Source organism: Tachypleus tridentatus, chromosome 1 (genome assembly GCF_004210375.1).
Source record: "Tachypleus tridentatus isolate NWPU-2018 chromosome 1, ASM421037v1, whole genome shotgun sequence".
Taxonomy (NCBI): Eukaryota; Metazoa; Arthropoda; class Merostomata; order Xiphosura; family Limulidae; genus Tachypleus; species Tachypleus tridentatus.
In genome coordinates, this window is record NC_134825.1 from 24,133,870 (window position 1) to 24,152,696 (window position 18,827).

The window sequence follows — 18,827 nt, forward strand, 5'->3', positions numbered from 1 at the left end:
AAGTTGGCGGTGGGTGGTGATGACTAGCTGCTTTCCCTCTAGTCTTACACTGCTAAATTAGGGACGGCTGGCACAAATAGCCCTCGAGTAGCTTTGCGCGAAATTCAAAAACAAACAAACAAACTGTTAACAAAAAGAAACGTTTAAGTTTCATATATTTTGATATAATTAGTAAAATAAATCGTTACAATGAATAGCAGTTGTTACGGTTTTGTTACGGACAAGCCTATACACTGACCTGGCATGGCCACGTGGTTAAGGCACTCGACTTTCAATCTGAGTGTCGTAGGTTCGAATCCCTCTCACACCAAACATGCTCTCCCTTTCAGCCGTTGGGGCTTATAATGTGACGGTCAATCCCACTATTCGTTGGTAAAAGAGTAGCCCAATAATTAGTGGTGGGTGGTGATGACTAGCTGCCTTCCCTCTAGTCTTACACTGCTAAATTAGGGACTGCTGGCGCAAATAGCCCTCGAGTAGCTTTACGCGAAAATTCGAAAACAAAGAAACCAATACATTGGATTATATGCACTCTTCCTCGATTTTTAGTTTCTTAAGCCTACAAACGTACCAGTGATCGACTGTGAGGTAGTAACAGATGAAAGTATGTGTGTTGAAAATGTTGTACACTTTCTCATACATGTATGCATCTACAGTATATAACTCGGTCTCGCATTTTTACAATATATAACGTTTTTATTTCTACATGTATTTATATTCCATGAAGTGGTTCAATCTATTCGCTTACCAACATTCTATGAAATGATTTTTACTTTTGACTTCCTACTGTACGAACAATTTCTTCGAGTTCCCAGTGTAGAGAGTTACGTATTTCCAGTGTTTATGTAGATTGGTCCCTATATCTGAAATGTGCCGAAAATTTTGATCTGCATGTTTTTAATCTCTTTCAGTAGTTTCTTTACTCATACGTTTATTATGTTCGAAGTTCACTCATCTGTGAACTTTAATCTACATGTTTGCAGGCGATTCAGTGATCTGTTTACTCGCTCGCACGTTTGTTACGTGTGGAGTTCACTCATCTGTGAACTCTGGTGTTTACAATGTTTTCGTTCCTTTTTTTCTTTTCATGCATGTAACATAAAGAACTGTTTCACACACATACTTATGTTCTTTTAACCTAACAGCATGTTTCTAAAGTGAATCTATTTACACAGTGTATGATGTATGAATTTCTGTCCTACACGGCAGTTCTGTGTGCTTATAAGGCACATGACAAGAGTAGCTGTGTATTTACAACAGGTGTAGTACTTTTATGTGTACGTTTACAGTGGGGGACGGTTTATATTAATTTGAATTTATGTAAATATTTGTCATTCTGAGAAGTTTATAACGCGTAAAGTCTTATACAAATAGATTGTGTTTATACGATGTTAGCAAAATACACTTGTTTTCGATAAAATATTTTTCTGATGTTATATTTTTAAATATCTCGCAAAGCTACACGAGGGCTATCTACGCTAGCCGTCCCTAATTTAACAGTGTATGTCCAGATGAAAAACAGCTGGTCATTATCACCCACCGAAAACTCTTGGGTTACTCTTTTACCAAAGAATAGGGGGATTGATCGTCACATTATAACGCCTTCACGGTTAAAATGGCGAGCATATTTGGTGCGACGAGGATTTGAACCCGCGACCCTCAAATTGGAGGCGAGTGCCTTAACTACCTGGCCATGGCGGACCCGTAATATTGTGATACTCTTCTTAAACTGTTCTAAACTATCTTGGCATTGTGGGATTTGACAGTTAAACGATTTTTGTAATGTCTTTATTACTAAAGATATTTCGAATTTCGAATAGTTGATGAAATTAAATGGTTAATCACGCTATAAATATAATCCATAAATTTTAAAATACTACAGAAATAAAAATAAATTAAATTATAAAACTTGCTAAGAGATAAATAAAGGCAGTAGACACTGAGTGTTCTTGTGAATAATCATTTTTAAAAGATGACAAAACGAATCATAAAAACATATTATTTGTATCTCAATAAGGGTTCAGTTTTTTCGTCCTTGTAAAACCAATATAAAGGACGTCTTTCAGTTATGTTTGCTCCTATAATTTTGAATTAAATTCTTATTTTGTTCAGCTTTAAAGCTAGGTTTATACTTTTATTACTTGTATATCGTAATCTGAGGGTCGCGGGTTCACATTCCCGTCGCGCCAAACATGCTCGCATCCTTTCAGCTGTGGGGACGTTATAATGTGACGGTCAATCCCACTGTTCGTTGGTAAAAGAGTAGCCCAAGAGTTGGCGGTGGGTGGTGATGACTAGTTGCCTTCCCTCTAGTCTTACACTGCTAAATTAGGGACGGCTAGCACAGACAGCCCTCGAGTAGCTTTGTGCGAAATTCAAAAACAAACAATTCTCCTTTAACGGAACTCGACTGATAGACCAGCAAATCTATAATCCATCGTACTAACCACAATACCACGTGATTAAAGAAAAACAGCTCATTTGATTAGAAAGTTAATAATGGATTCTTTATTATTATTATTACAAAGGGTATAGCTGTTGTATAAATGTATTTAAAGAGTAATTTGAAATATTACGTATGTGCCGACGATGCTTAGGGTTGTATACAAGCATCTTATAACGTAAGTTTCTATGTTTTAAACGTTTCGTGAGTGAAAGAGACATTAACTGCTACGTTAAATTTGCTTGTTGTTTTTGATGGGCTGTCTGTGCTGTGCCAACCTCAAGTATCAAAGCCTCGATTTAAGCGTTATAAGTCTTCAATGAGGGATTTACACCAGTGAATAGTAAGTAAATAACTATTAATTATATTGTTATTAAATTTAATATATATTAGTTTATATATATAATATTGAACTATTTGTTGTACCTATGTTAATATAAATGCTTCAGAGAGTTCACATCGAAAGGTGAATTGCAAATAATACTTAGAATAAAGAAAAAAAAATTCTTATTTAAGTTCGAAGTACCTAAGCCTACCATTACGTAATAACACAGTGACATCAATTGTAGTTAACACTTGAGCTAGCGTTTTGCAGGTAATGGCAACTTGTGTGGAATGTCACATCGAAACTGCACGTATCATGTCCAAATATTGGCTAATAGGCAATTATTGACAACATGCAGTCGTATTCTTACGATAACAGAGCTTTCATTCACTTTCTCACTGTGTTGCCTGTACAGTGAGCACATTTTCTGTGTTATGAAATGATCTAATTACTTTATCGATAGGAAGTGTAATAGAGTATCGCTACATCTTTGTGTTTGTAATAAGGTTTTCGGCAGATGTGGCCGTGTGCTTGAAAATATATATTCTTCTGTACATCCATGTTTCTAAAGTTTATGTTGTCGACGACAAGTAAAACTAACTGTGTTTATCTGTATGTAACAATAAACAAAAACCAGAGCAAAAATAAAGACTTTATTCGGTACATCGATCTATCTAGTTTATCGATAATAAGGTCACTGTTTAATACAATTGATGCCACGAGAGGCGATTTGTTTGTTTGTTTGTTTTGAATTTCGCACAAAGCTACTCGAGGGCTATCTGCGCTAGCCGTCCCTAATTTAGCAGTGTAAGACTAGAGGGAAGGCAGCTAGTCATCACCACCCACCGCCAACTCTTGGGCTACTCTTTTACCAACGAATAGTGGGATTGACCGTCACATTATATCGCCCCCACAGCTGAAAGGGCGAGCATGTTTGGCGCGACGGGGATGCGAACCCGCGACCCTCAGGTTACGAGTCGCACGCCTTAACACGCTTGGCCATGCCGGACCATCCACGAGAGGCAAAGTCTTCGGTGTAATTGAATCTAACTGGCTGTACAAAGAGTAATACATGAAGCAAGAAAGAAATAGAAACCTGGGGAATTTATGTTCATGTTGCAAACACATAAGGTAAGAGAGAAATTATGTTAATGACACATTGGTCAAGGTAAATAAATATAGTAGCTAGGTTATTGGTGTGTAAACCTTCTATGTAACGTACATAGTAGCCTTTATAAGCGATGCATTATCGGTTCTGTTGTCATTAAGCATATTGAGCTATCTGTGCTATGGCCAGATACGTTATCACATTTTCGTAATAGAACTCATAGAAAATTCCCTTCTTATCTGGCTTCATCCAAATTTTGTTTCCATCACACTAATCACACTGACAGATGTCATTTGTTGTTGTTTATAATAGTGTACAAAACTACATAATGAGCTAGCTTTGCTCTGCCAGCCACGGATATCAATAGACTGTTGAATTATAAGTGTGACCAAGTGTAAATCTCAGTGCTGACAGAGGTACATAATGAAATGTATGATCTTTGCAAATCTCACTAAGCGACGAAACGACATTGTTAAAATGCCTTCTATTTATACATTAACAAAATTTTATGACATTTCAGATTCGTTAACTGAAACAGATAGAACTGTGACCAGGGTTCAGCTTTGTTCTTTTTCATGTTTGTTTGTGTGTTGTTTTTTTAAATTTTCATGCAGAAATTTTATTATTTCATTCACTAAAATGTTGAAAAATATTACATTTTCAAACAACGCGAATTTTACCTGATATATGTATATGTTCTAATGCATTATGAAAACCAAAAGTAACTAAGTGAAAATTATGAATTATATACTAAAGTGTAATACGAGAAGAAATACTTGCTTTCAAAATATACACACAAAACTATAGCTATGCAGATAGGTGTTTTATGGAAACTATTCGTTTATTTTCATACAATATGTTTGAAAATAACAAGTAGAGTTAGAGTAAGGAAGAACCAATTACCAGTTTTCTTTTTACTATAATTCAAGAGAGTATCATTATAACATGCTGTAGGGAAACTTAACTACAATCAAATATGTTAATTAGCTTTAATATTATTATTTTCCTTCCGGCCAGACATGGTCGGATGGGTTAAGGCGTTCGAATCATAATGCGAGGGTCGCAGGTTCGAATCCCCGTCAGACCAAACATGCTCGCCCTTTCAGCCGTGGGGGTGTTATAATGTAACGATCAATCCCACTATTCGTTGGTAAGAGAGTAGCCCAACAGTTGGCGTTGGGTGGTGATGACTAGGTGCCTTCCCTCTAGTCTTGCACTGCTAAATTAGGAACGGCTAGCGCAGATAGCCCTCCTGTACCTTCGCGCGAAATTAAAAAAAAAAACAATATTTATTTAAAAAAATCTTTAAAAATAAATTAAACAGTGATTAATTTATAAAAAGTAATTTAAGCCTAACATTGAAAAAGTACTTAAAGATTTTTTTGGTTACGAAGAAAGTCTCGTTTCATTTGGGACGGGGGGTAGACACAATATCCCCTATAATCATTTTCGCATCAGACGTGTGATGTGCAGATAGTTTTGTGTTTTTCATGTTCAAAAAATAAACACTAGTGTGTTTCTCGCTTATCTTTTGTTTTAAAGTCAGACATTCTGTTCATATACGAATACTTTGGTTTCGTGCAAAGATATAAAATCTAATATGGTCTCTCAGTTTTCCTTTAAATGAAACCATCAGAGCTCTTGTTGTAACCCTGCAATTGGTTATACGAGACATAGAAGCTTTATCGCAAAGTAGATAAATTATCAAAATAGTTTTTAGCAAAATATAAAACATACTCTGGCAACGATAGTACTTTTAAAAATAGAAATAAAACTGGAAAAAAGATATTACACATTATTTAACAGCTTTGGTCCTGGTTCTTAGTGACTTCATGAGATAGATAATACGATGGGGTTACCATAGGATTGTCGTTGGCTCACTAGGATGCCATCTACTTTTAATGGGAAGTCAAGAGAACATCGTGGACTGAGAGAAAAAAATGGATAAATAGGTTCTGAAAAATAAGATGATGAAAGAAGATCGTTGGAAGATACGATTACTAAGAAACTGTCATAATTTGAACACGTCGGAAGAAGAGACGAAACCAGCCTGGAGAGAAACATCGTGGAAAAAAGTGTTGAGGAAAACAGAAAAAAAGGAAAACCGGTCATAATGTGGAGTGATGAAATAAGAAGGCTGTTGGAAATGTGGACAGTGAAAGTTACAAGAATATCAGAGGATAGAGATGGATTGAGAAGGTGGACACTAAATCCAACAGGGATTAGTTTATATATATATATATATATATATGTCAGTGTGGGGATATGTTATCTAACAAGTTTTTCTACTAATGAGTATTTTCACATTAACTCCAACAATAATAGTTTATATCATTATTATATATATATATATATATATATGTACTAAGTAAAATGGGTTTTACGTGCTCTATTCGTACATTTTGTTTGTTTCTTTTATAGCAAAGCCACATTGGGCTATCTGTTTATCCATAGGGGGCATTCCAGCTCCGCATCTTGGTGTGGACTTGACGAGATCCCACCGGCGAACATTTTTATATTTACTGAGATATACAGTCAAGTTAAAGTTTCTATACTTATTGTGCATAAGGTGCTAACAGTATTAAATTTAGCGATGAGAAAATACAATAATATATGTTCTTAAGTTTCTATGCAGACCTATTGATATTTAAGTGTGATTCCTACTTCATTTTAGCTTATAGTGTGTTATATTATACTGTGTTTTGCAAGTCTTCTAAACTGTGATAAAAATACGATAAGAAAAATGTTTTCAATTCCACCTAAATTGCGGGAAAAACATATATTGCATTAAAGACAAAAATTAAACTAATATATCACTAACTTAATCTATTCTGATGTGTAACCCTTCAAAGTAAAATGTAACAAAGCGGTTTCTGTGGCTAATAACTCTTAAACTGATATATACTAATGAGCCACCAACCTCAATTCGACATTTCAATAAAGTAGAGACTACTCGTTAATTCAAGCCTCACCTGCTATGGCTAGATGCATTATGAAGAAGTTCATCCGGGATTTCCTGTTGCTAGACAACAACAGTGCTACCAAAACACATCCGTTTCCCAGAACGATCATGACAAAGAGAATCCATAGAAACGTCAGTTGCTCTGTCTAAAATAACAAAGATGTTTCAACTTATGACACGTAGATGATCATTTGTATCTCCAAAATATACATCAACAAAAAATTTTTTTTATGGAACACAAAACCATATTTAGTAAAATCAAAGTATTTTAAAAAGGTTATCTTGATAAAACAAGGAGATATAGTACTCTAAGAAATATTTAAAATTCAAAATCTTCACTCAAAAGCAATCTCTGGGTTGGTTCGTTTGTTTTAGAACAGTGACATTGGACTACCTACTGTGTCCACCACGGAAATCTAACATCAGATTTTATCACTGTACGTCAGTAAACGAACCGTTGTTTACTGATGGAGATCAATCTTTTGGAATACATTTTATTACTTAATTCGTGTTTTAACTTAATTTAAAACACTTCTATCTAATTAGGTCAATAAAATAGATGTAATGACATAACATACGATAAACGTTTTCTACTAATTATGTTAAATATAAAACGGCCCGGCATGGCCAAGTGAGTTGAGGCGTTTGACTCCTAATCCGAGGGTCGCGTGTTCGAATCCCCGTCACACCAAATATGCTCGCCCTTGCAGCCATGAAGGTGTTATAATGTGACCTTCAATCCCACTATTCGTTGGTAAAAGAGTTGGCGGTGGGTGGTGATAACTAGACAAAACAGAATCATAAATGTTTGTTTCTTATTTTTAATTTTAATATGTGTATCACACCATATCACTTTTGAGTTCTCGAAATAGGAGGAGTCATAAAAACCAAATTGCACTTCTCCAGATAGAATAGTTCATTTACTGTCTGTTTACTACGATGCTAGTGACGGGTATGTTATGGGATTACAGTAAAACCCTTTAAGTGAAGTAAGTGTTTGGATCATCTAGCCTGGAGATAAGTGCATAAAATTTATCATGAAAGTAAAAATATCGATTCAGTTTTAAACTTAAATCATTTCTGAATTTTTTTCTGTTATATCACCAACGGCTTTAATAAACACAACACGTTTAATCAATAGAGACTCTAATTCAATAAATCGACAAATATTTGTTTCTAGTTTTACTGTCTATCATTCCATTTTAAAATTTCAGTACTTAGACTAACGACAATATTGTTAGGTTATACTATTGTTGCTTAGCAACATAACATAAAAGCCATTGCTATAGTGTAATGTTACTAAAATACTCTGGCTTTTCTAGATATTAGAATTTGGTAATCTAACTGATTTTTGACAATAATCATTTTATGAATACGTCACGAATTAATTTCATGAATTATCTTTATTCTGATTAGCTCACAAAGAAATTTACTGACGTTTGACTCTCTCTACTGCACTTTTATGTCTCTTTATTGGCCATTCTTGATATCACAAAATTTATTTTTTTCAGTTAGCCATAAAATATCAGGTTAGGATATACTTTGGAGTGAGGACTGTAGGACTTGTCCCGTCATTTTTATAGGGTTATGCGCTAATTTTAATGGAAATTATATTTATATTATTGCAACATCATTTCTTAGTTATTCTATTATTAAATTACTAAATATTAAAAGAGAAATAGATTAAAAATTGTTCTAAATTCTAAAGTATTTATGTTCATTATTATTGTTATTACAAGAGTCGAATTTATTCTCTAGTTATGCAAATTTGTATCAGATCTTTTAAAATAACTTTGCTTTATAACTCTAAAGGCATCATTTATTGCTGTTTTAATTTTGCTAAGAACTAATGACCCAGTACGTCAAGAACAGTGCATTAATTAATATTCAAACTAAGAAACGCTTATATATATATTAAAAGCACTTTTCCTTTTTCTCAAGATTTGTCAAACTGACCATTATAAACTTTTCACGTGTAATATTTCAGAAAGTCATTTCGAATTTTAACGGATTTCTTATGCTTGTGTTAGACAAAAGGCCGTATCTAGCTTTAATTGGCTTCCTGTGGGAAATAAAAGATTCTTTCCGGTTCTAATAGAAGGTCGTTTGTAGTTTTAATAGACTTTCTGTAGTAAAAAAGAATGCCATTTTCTGTTTTAATAGACTTTCTGTAGTAAAAAAGAAGGCCATTTTCAATGTTAATAGACATTCTGTGGTGAACAGAAAGTCGTTTTCAAAGATTAGGGACCTCTACGTATGGTAGACGAAAGGTCTTCTTCAAATAAGATAAGTTAATTTTACCTACGAGAAGTAGTTTCTTCAGTAAGTAGTTAAGCTTCAGTAATCTGATATTTCCTCGTTTTAAAAATCAGTCATATTGCGTTATTTTAAAATAGAATATAATAAAAATATAATATATATGTAATGGCTACAACACTAGATCCTTCAAAGTTTAGAAACATATATTAGCTGGATATTAACAAATGTATTTCGTTGTCCACATAGTTCACTTTAGCCTACTGATTTGTTGCATATTTGTGTGAATTTCGTCTGGGGCTACTCAAAGATTATCGTCCGTCCCTAATTTAACGATGGAAAATTATACGGAAGACAACTAGTCATCACCACCCACTGCCAACTCTTGGGCTACTTTTTTAACAACGAATAGTGTGATTGACCAACATTTATAACACCAGCACGGCTGAAAGGGCGAGTGTACTTGGTAAGACGGAGGATTCGAACCTGTGACTCTCTGATTGCTAGTCGGGCGCCCTAACCATTTACCCAAGCCATCTTTTGTATGTTTACGTTCGTTAATTGTTTTTTTTTTGTTTTGTTTTTTAATTTCGCGCAAAGCTACTCGCGGGCTATCTGCGCTAGCCGTCCCTAATTTAACAGTGTAAGACTAGAGGGAAGGCAGCTAGTCATCACCACCCATCGCCAACTCGTGGGCTACTCTTTTTCCAACGAATAGTGGAATTGACCATCCCATTATAACGCCCACACGGCTAAAAGGGCGAGCATGTTTGGTGCGACCGGGATTCGAACCCACGACCTCGGATTACGAATCGAATTGACCATGCCGGGCCCCCGTTCGTTAACCCTTAATCAGTTTCATTCCTCTCTTATTCCTTATCGTCTAAAAAAAACTACATTGAAATAATTTTAATGTATTTTATGACAGACAGAACAAACAGAAATAATGTTTTTTTTATTGTATTGAAACTCTCAGCAAGTGAGAAATAAAACGATATCCCTATCTGCTTTAGAAAAAAAAATCATATAAAACGCAGCAAATGGAGTAGCAATTTATCAATGAAAGGCAGTGAATGATTTCTTAATTACATACTAGTTTCATCTTATTCTAATTTTTTTCATATTGTTTCCTTATATCGAATGAAAATTATTATTAGAATTTTAAGGTTCACATCTGTAAACTCGTTCTTATGTATGGAGCCATCGTGTTCAGAAAAGATGTGTTATTCATTTCATCCGTCAATTTTCTGTTACGAGCAAAAATCTGTATTATTGCTTCCCAGTCGGATTTTATCATACGAGAAAGATAAATGGAGGACACCTTATGGAGGTTATAACACAAAGCAGCTCCACGTCTGGGACAGCAAAATGTATGCAGCACAAGTACAATCGATTAAGCCTTTTTTCATCTAATATTTTTACGGCGAGTAATTAAACCTCTAAGTTTCCAGTTTTTCAATACTTACTATTTTTTGTGTGTTATTAATCACACACCAACACTGTAGGCGTTGATAAGTTCTTGTAGTGATGGAAAGTAGAGAAAGTGAGACAAAACACTTTAAGAAGTAATTTATTTAAGATTCTGGTTTTATTGGTACATTATATTATTAGAGCAGTTTTGTTAATCGTTTAATATTTATTGTTTGTGACCAGTTGGTTAGAGTGCCGAAATGTGGACCCAAAGATCCGTGGTCCATTGAAGCAAAATCGCGCTCGTCACTTTAAGCTATGTGTGCGTAATTAGAGTGTCAATCATATCTCACTATTCAGTGGGCGCTATTGATTGACTACCTTTCCTTTGGTGTATACGTTTAAAACAAGGGACGACTGGGGTAGGTAACCCTTCTGTAGCTTTACACGAATATCTAAGCCAAACGAAATTACTAGTTAGTGAGCTTGCTTTTGCCGTCCAAACATTTCGGTCAAGCTGCTAATTACTTGCTTTAATAAATCAAGTTCGGAAGAGGAACCTTAAATAACACTGATAAAATGCTACAAAGCGTGATCTAATACGTCGGTAACGAAAAAAGGTACTTAAGAGAGTTATTATAAGAATTCAATATATTATGTTTCCATAGGGTGAATACTGGTATTATTCAGATTAGATCGCGTGTAAGTACTTCAGAAAGGAAAAAAAAAATGAAAACTCATGAAAAGAAATGATATTACACACAAATAACGTGGGAAAAACACAGATGTGAAACTCGAGCACCTGAACTAAAAACTTTAATATAGGATTATTTGCTTTATAATTGTTTCTAGTCTGTTTTATTTCATCTCAAGTCTTATATAATAAATTGCATCCTTACTGATCATGCTCTTATCTGGATATTTTTACAGATTTACGTATAGAAAGCTGTTCTTAGATTCTTTCTTGATGCAAATCAGGAATTTACTTACCACACTATCTCATACTTCCTTATGATAATTGACAGAAATTAGGGCAGGTAAAAAAAAAAGGTATGCTGGGAGAAAATAAACTTTTAAAACTTTCAGTTTATAACTTTTAAAATAGTTCGATCGGTTCATTAAAATCATTAACAGTAAATCTAAGAAAAACAAAATTGCATGTATTAATTCTAAATGAGTTCGTAAAATTCGTCTTTAACAAATTAATGTTTTGAACTAGTATGTATGTATTTATGTATACGCCACTTCTTCTCCAAATAAATTTCCTAACATTTTATTGTTCAAAGAAGTACTTCGCCTTACAATATTTTCTGATTTTTAATGTTTTTGTTTTATCTTTGAAAATACAAAAAGTTACAACTAACTTGTGAAATAGAATAATTTAAATATAGTTTGGTAAGCATTACCAGATATTTTATGGAGTTATTAGTAAATTTATCATTTCAAGGAATAGTTCGTCATACAGTATTTGTTAATGTGTTTGTGTTATTTTAAAGAATGTAAACATTGGTTTTATGAAAATAAACCAGTAAGATATATTTTGGTACAAGGTACCAATGTGTAAATTACTTGACAGTTTGTCAATTGTGTTTTCACTGGTTACAAAATTAACTTGATTTCTACTGTTCTCATAAGATCTGTAGTCCTAGTCGAAATGTTATTTTAGTCCAAATATTCCATTATCAGTTCACTAGGAATTGCCCGATATGGTCAGGTGATAAGGCGCTCAACTCGTAATCCGAAGGTTGCGGGTTCAACTCCCCGTTATGCCATATATGCTTGCTCTTTCGGCCGTGTGAGCGCTATAATGTGACTGTAAATCCCACTATTAATTGGTGAAAGAGTATCCCAAGAATTGGCGGTGAGTGGTAAATTAGGGACGGCTAGTGCAGATAGCCCTCGTGCAGGTTTGCGCGAAATTCTAAAACAAACAAACAAGATTAGGAACGAATCCAAATGCTAGAGGTAGATATAACCTAGCGAGAAAAAAAATAAATTCTAGGTAATCAAATTTAAAACAGTATAACTAAGGACACTTCATCGATAACATATTTCCGATACTAAACATGTTTAATTAAAAAATAAAATTTTGAACTATATTTGAAGTAAAAAGCAGTTAGAAAGCTCCAAATGCCTTTTTTTCTGGGTTTTTATAGCTAGCTGCTTCACATACCCTTGGTACGATTAAGCACTTTGTCCATTCCTATCTCTGAATGTATTGTATAACATTAATTATATATTTGAATTTTTTTAACCTTCTTTCAGTCTCTTGCATACTTTCATTATCACGCCTTGTAAGCTTATTCTTACACTAGAAGAATTCATACGTTCTATGGAAATGCTCTATGCTTGATTAATGGCAAACAAATTGTATTAGATACATTCCTTATTAAATTTATAGCAGTAAGTACATATTACAGAGGGCCTGGCATGTCCTAGCGCGTTAAGGCGTGCGCTTCGTAATCTGAAGGTCGCGGGTTTGCGCCCGAGTCGTGCCAAACATGCTCCCAGTCGTGGGGGCGTTATAATGTTACGGTCAATCCCACTATTCGTTGGTAAAAGAGTAGCCCAAGAGTTGGCGGTGGGTGGTGATGACTAGCTGCCTTCACTCTAGTCTTACACTGCTAAATTAGGGACAGATAGCCCTCGAGTAGCTTTGTGCGAAATTCCAAAACATATTACAGAATCCTTTACATTATTTAGACAATCAAATACATTTTTATCATCAAATTTAAATATTTCAAAATAAAGTGTTTCTTAATATCGTTTGGTATATTTAGAGGAGAATAATTCCTTTAATAGAAGTTAATAAAACAGCACATAATTTTGTTGGAGTGAAGTGCATCACAAATGTATTGTTTTATTATTAGTTTCTTTGAGAAAAGTAGAAGGTAAATTTTTAATCATAACTTGAACCACCATCCAGTAAACAATATTTTTGAGTGAGTTTGTTACAAGATTGTTTGTTTGTTTTTGCGCAAAGCTACACGTCATCTCCTTCCGGAAGAGAAGTCTTAAATAAGTCATTGTCCGTGCAAAAGTGAATCACACCTCGTCAAAGAACGGTTGTCATCCATGTAATATAGCTCGTTGTCTAATCTGCAGTTTTATACAAACAATTTAGTTTTTTTTGCGATAGATACGACCATAAACACATTAAAGTTTCTAAAGTTACACACACATCACAAAATACCATTTGCCTTATACAGTGTAAAAAAAATGCAATCATCAGATGTAGGGCAGATCTAAACGGTTTTTAGAGAGCTTTTCCACAACAGTAAATCTTCTATTAACACCTAAAAACAGTTCCTCTTTTTGTTTTCTTTTGAATTTCGCACAAAGCTACACAAGAGCTATCTTCGCTTGCCTTCCCTAATTTAGCAGTGAAAGATTAGAAGGAAGGAAAGCTAGTCATCACAACCAACCGCCCGCCAGTTCATGAGCTTCTTTTTACCACCGAATAGTAGGATTAACTGTCACATTATGACACCCCACAACTGAAAGGACGAGCATGTTCGATGTGATGGGAATTCGAACTCGTGATTCTCAGATTGCAGGTCAAGCACCCTAACCACATGACCATGCCAAGACACTTACCTAGTGGTTAACACTATAACCAATTACGTCACTTTATTATTGATGTGACTTTCATCAGAATTAAGACCGATTTGAAAAGTAGAGTCGACAGAGATATAAGAGAATGCTATTGGATTGAAATTTAAAATACAGTTCAACCCATGGATCCTATAATTAGTGATTTCTGATCATTAATTTCTTCTCTCCTAGAAAAGTAAAGTTGTTTTTTATTCATGTAGTGTGAATTCTCAATCAGTGCACGTGATCTTTTCAGTACGTATTATATATTTATAATAATTTCCGAATAGTATTTTAATTATATCTGTTTAACCCTCCTTTTTCACTCAGTTTTCACACCTTATTTGTATTTTACTTTATCAACACGTAGTCTATTTTCTGTTGACTATTTTTCTGTTTGATAATAATACATCTATAGCTTCTTTATGTCTAACATTCTTGATTTCGGTAGCATTGCATTTGAAATGAGAAAAACATATCACATTACATTAAAAGCTACCCTAAACACTTCCTCATTTCCATGGTAACGTGAATGATGTCATTTAAACTTTATTGTCTCACACTTTGCTTTGCAAGATCCTTTTCCGTTTTCCCCTGAACATGAAAGATCCACTTTTCCAAAGCTCTCAGATCATATGGTGTCGTATTGTACTCAACTAGCTTATTTTAGGTGTTGAGGATTTTTGAAGGATTGTGGGCAGTGTTAACCGTTGTGGAGAAGATCAAACTTCTTTCCTTGATAAAATGGTTTGTTAAAAAATGGATGACACAAGTCATTCACCAAGACCTAAAAGCAACTTTAGGAAATGGTGCTTTGGCATATTCAACAGTGAACAAAAGTGATGTGATAACAAAAAAAAAAAAACAAACGTTTCTTAGGATGACATCAATTTTTTTAAAATAACTAGTAACTAGAAAATACTAGTATTTATACTTTATAAACTGGTATACAATACGCTAATAACTTTATTTATAGATTCACTACGTATTTTGATTAAAAGTTGTTTTGGTTATAAGTTCTTCGTTTTATGACTTGTTACAAAAACAATAAGGATGATTAGAAATAAAATTATAAGTTGAAAGGAAACAAGTTTCACTAATCATGTTAAATATTCAATATAATAAAACTGTATTTATGTACCTTGTTACGGAAACCACAAATGCTCAGTGCTAAGATGACTACTCTAGGTTTGTGAAAATAATCCCTGAAATGCTGTAAAACAATATGATTTTTTACTCTTTAGAATAACTGTAATACAAAGGGAGTCAAAAGAGTTTGTGGCCCGACCTATGAAGAAAAGATACATCAGTTCAATTATAGTTTATTTTTAATATAAACTCCCTCTGCATCTGTGCACTTGCAACAGCGGTGTTTTTAAGTCCTTTATGATCTTCCCAAATAACATCTCTTGTTAATCCTCAACCCATGAGTTGACGTTATCTATGAGATTAATTTCACTCTGAAACCTTCATCCTCTCAGAAGGATCTTAAAGTTAGGAAAGAGAAAACAAGTCACTTTAAGTAAATCCGGTGAGTAAGCGGATGACTGAAACCAAAATCATTGATAGCGTTCAAATTATCACACAGTTAGAGATGAGGCGTAGTCTTGATGGAGGATACATTGTTTTGATGGAAAAGAACATTGACTTGATGGAAAAGAACAGTGTCTTGATGGAAGAGAACAGTGTCTTGATGGAAGAGTACATTCTCTTGATAGAAGAGTACATTGTCTTTTCAAGCAATTTTCTTTTTTTGATTTCTTAACACAGGTTGTTAATACTAATATGCTGTAACGATGGTTAAGGCACTCGACTCGTAATCTGAGGGTTACTAGCTCGAATCCCCGTCACATCAAACAAGCTCTCCCTTTCAGCCGTGGGGGCGTTATAAAGTGACGGTCAATCCCACTATTCTTTGGTAAAAGAGTAGCCCAAGAGTTGGCGGTAGGTGGTGATGACTACCTGCCTTCCCTCTAGTCTTACACTACTAAATTAGGGATGGCTAACGCAGATAGCCCCCGTGTAGCTTTGCGCGAAATTCAAAACAAACCAAACTAAACCTAGTGGAAATAAAAACTCACCGCAGAAGCACTGAGTATTAAGTGCTCCCCGCTAGTACAGCGGTAAGCTTACTGATTTACAACTCTAAAATGAGGGGTTCAATTCCCCTTGGTAAGCTCAGCAGACAGCCCGATGTGGCTTTGCTATAAGAAAAACACAAGAGTATTAAGAAATACCGAACAACACTATCTATGCCTTTTTTTGCGTTTTTTAACTATACGAGGCTGTTGATTTGAATGAAATAACATGCGTATCAGAATGTAAGATATTGCGAGCATAATCGATTAACTCTGTTCATGATATGATTCACGTGCTTGTTGAGAATGAGGGAAAACATATTTATCACCTTCGGAGCAAAATTTCGAAATACTTTGTATCATGTTTAAAGTCTTTTGAACAGATCTTATAATTTTGAACTAGTTTCTGATGCAGTTTTAGTTCTCTTTGTGGAATAATATTTGAGTATTTAATAATTTTAAATTTAGGAGTTCCTTTATAACTACTGAGCACTTTTTTTCTTTCTGTAACAGCTTAAGAGCTTGTGATTTTTGTAAACGCTCATAATTTTGAAAGTTAAAAATAAATCATAACCATTTTCCTTTAAACTACTGAACAGTAAACATAAAACGTGATATACATTTCTTATATTGAGAAAATACGTTAGAATGTTCTAAATAAACGTTTTTAAACGTTTGACTGTGTTCCTGCAAGTAGTAAAATAGAATGGCTCATCGGCCTCACGACCTGGCAAAAATATTTTAACCTACGAGTGAGTGTACTTAAAGATCTATCGTTGGTTGACTTTGGAACACCACGGTATCTAATAAACAGTCGGCGCTTAAAAAGAACAGGCTACCAACAGCCATACAGAATGCCAAAAATGGCACGCGCTCGACGAAGCAACACCTCAGTCTGGTTCGACAGACTAATTAGTGTGTGCTGTTCGAAATCAATATACATAACCATCAAGACAGTTAGAATCAAAAGTAACGTATTACTCTATAAAACGATCAAGACGTCTTCCATTACAGCAGCAAGCTCAAATAATGTGGTGTCAGAACTGTCTCAGATGGCGATACGTAATTGGTATCCAGTTCTCTTTACTGATGAGACAAAGTGTTTCAATGGCTTCTATGATGGCTGTCGTCGTACACTCAACCAGGTGACGTAACTTAGTATTACAGGCTAGTAGAAGTCTCAAAACGTGCGAGGATGAATTTGTTATAACAGAGTTACTCATTTGTACGATTTAGCAATGATGTTCTAAATGTTATATTTCATAAGGTCGAGCTCATGGCGACTGTCATTAGCTTTTACGTTATTTCGTTGGATCTCATTTCATTTTAGTGCACTGTAACACTCGGTTCATGTTCCATCGTTACCTGCTTGTATCAGTCGAGCTTCAACCAATTAATACTTTAGAGACTTCACACATTAAGAATTAATAAATAATTTCCAAACTATAGGAGTACAACATCAGAGAAAATGCACCGAAAAATCACTGGTACTTCAGGATGAATATTTACTACGATGTTGCTTCAGACCCTACAATATCATACCTAATAGTACAAAAATCACTGGTACTTCAAGATGAATATTTACTATGATGTTGCTTCAGACCCTACAATATCATACCTAATAGTACAAAAATCACTGGTACTTCAAGATGAATATTTACTATGATGTTGCTTCAGACCCTACAATATCATACCTACTAGTACAAAAATCACTGGTACTTCAAGATGAATATTTACTATGATGTTGCTTCAGACCCTACAATATTATACCTAATAGTACAAAAATCACTGGTACTTCAGGATGAATATTTGCTACGATGTTGCTTCAGACCCTACAATATCATACCTAATAGTACAAAAATCACTGGTACTTCAAGATGAATATTTGCTATGATGTTGCTTCAGACCCTACAATATCATACCTAATAGTACAAAAATCACTGGTACTTCAAGATGAATATTTGCTATGATGTTGCTTCAGACCCTACAATATCATACCTAATAATACAAAAATCACTGGTACTTCAGGATGAATATTTGCTATGATGTTGCTTCAGACCCTACAATATCATACCTAATAGTACAAAAATCACTGGTACTTCACGATGAATATTTACTATGATGTTGCTTCAGACCCTACAATATTATACCTAATTGCACATAAAGCAGACCCTGTTGGTCATTCTGTATTCACACCCTCAAATGTTATGATTTTGCATCAAGAAGGCATTTACTTTTATATGAATTAATACCGAATCCTGGTTTTCACAGCGGTTCGCCCTCTGCGAGAAGGAACAGAAGATTGAAGTTTCGAGTCACGATTTGATACCGAATTCCTTTGTACTTTCAGATGTAACTATAGGTACCTTAAAGAGAAAATATTCATTCCAGTTATTAGATATAAAGTGTAATATCTACGTAAGTGAATGGTTTTCACACTGTGCGTTGCGTTAACTAGTCAGATGTTTGTTCGTTTTGTTTGTTTGTTTTTTAATTTCGCGCAAAGCTACACGAGGGCTATCTGCGCTAGACGTCAGTAATTTAGCAGTGTAAGACTAGAGGGAAGGCAGCTAGTCATTACCACCCACTGCCAACTCTTGGGCTAACTACCTGCCCATGCCGAACATTCTTTCTTTAAGTCATTAGTTTGA

The 18,827-nt window shown here is 34.5% G+C and overlaps 1 protein-coding gene across 1 annotated transcript in view; it reads right to left on the reverse strand.

Annotated features, from left to right (window-relative positions):
• LOC143244565 (cardioacceleratory peptide receptor-like) overlaps nucleotides 1-18,827 on the reverse strand; it is an 89,476-nt gene that overhangs the window by 26,920 nt on the left and 43,729 nt on the right. Inside the window, exon 2 of the mRNA XM_076489496.1 lies at nucleotides 6,849-6,984. Within this exon, the coding sequence (XP_076345611.1) occupies nucleotides 6,849-6,984 (136 nt within the window). The remainder of the gene's footprint in view (nucleotides 1-6,848; nucleotides 6,985-18,827) is intronic.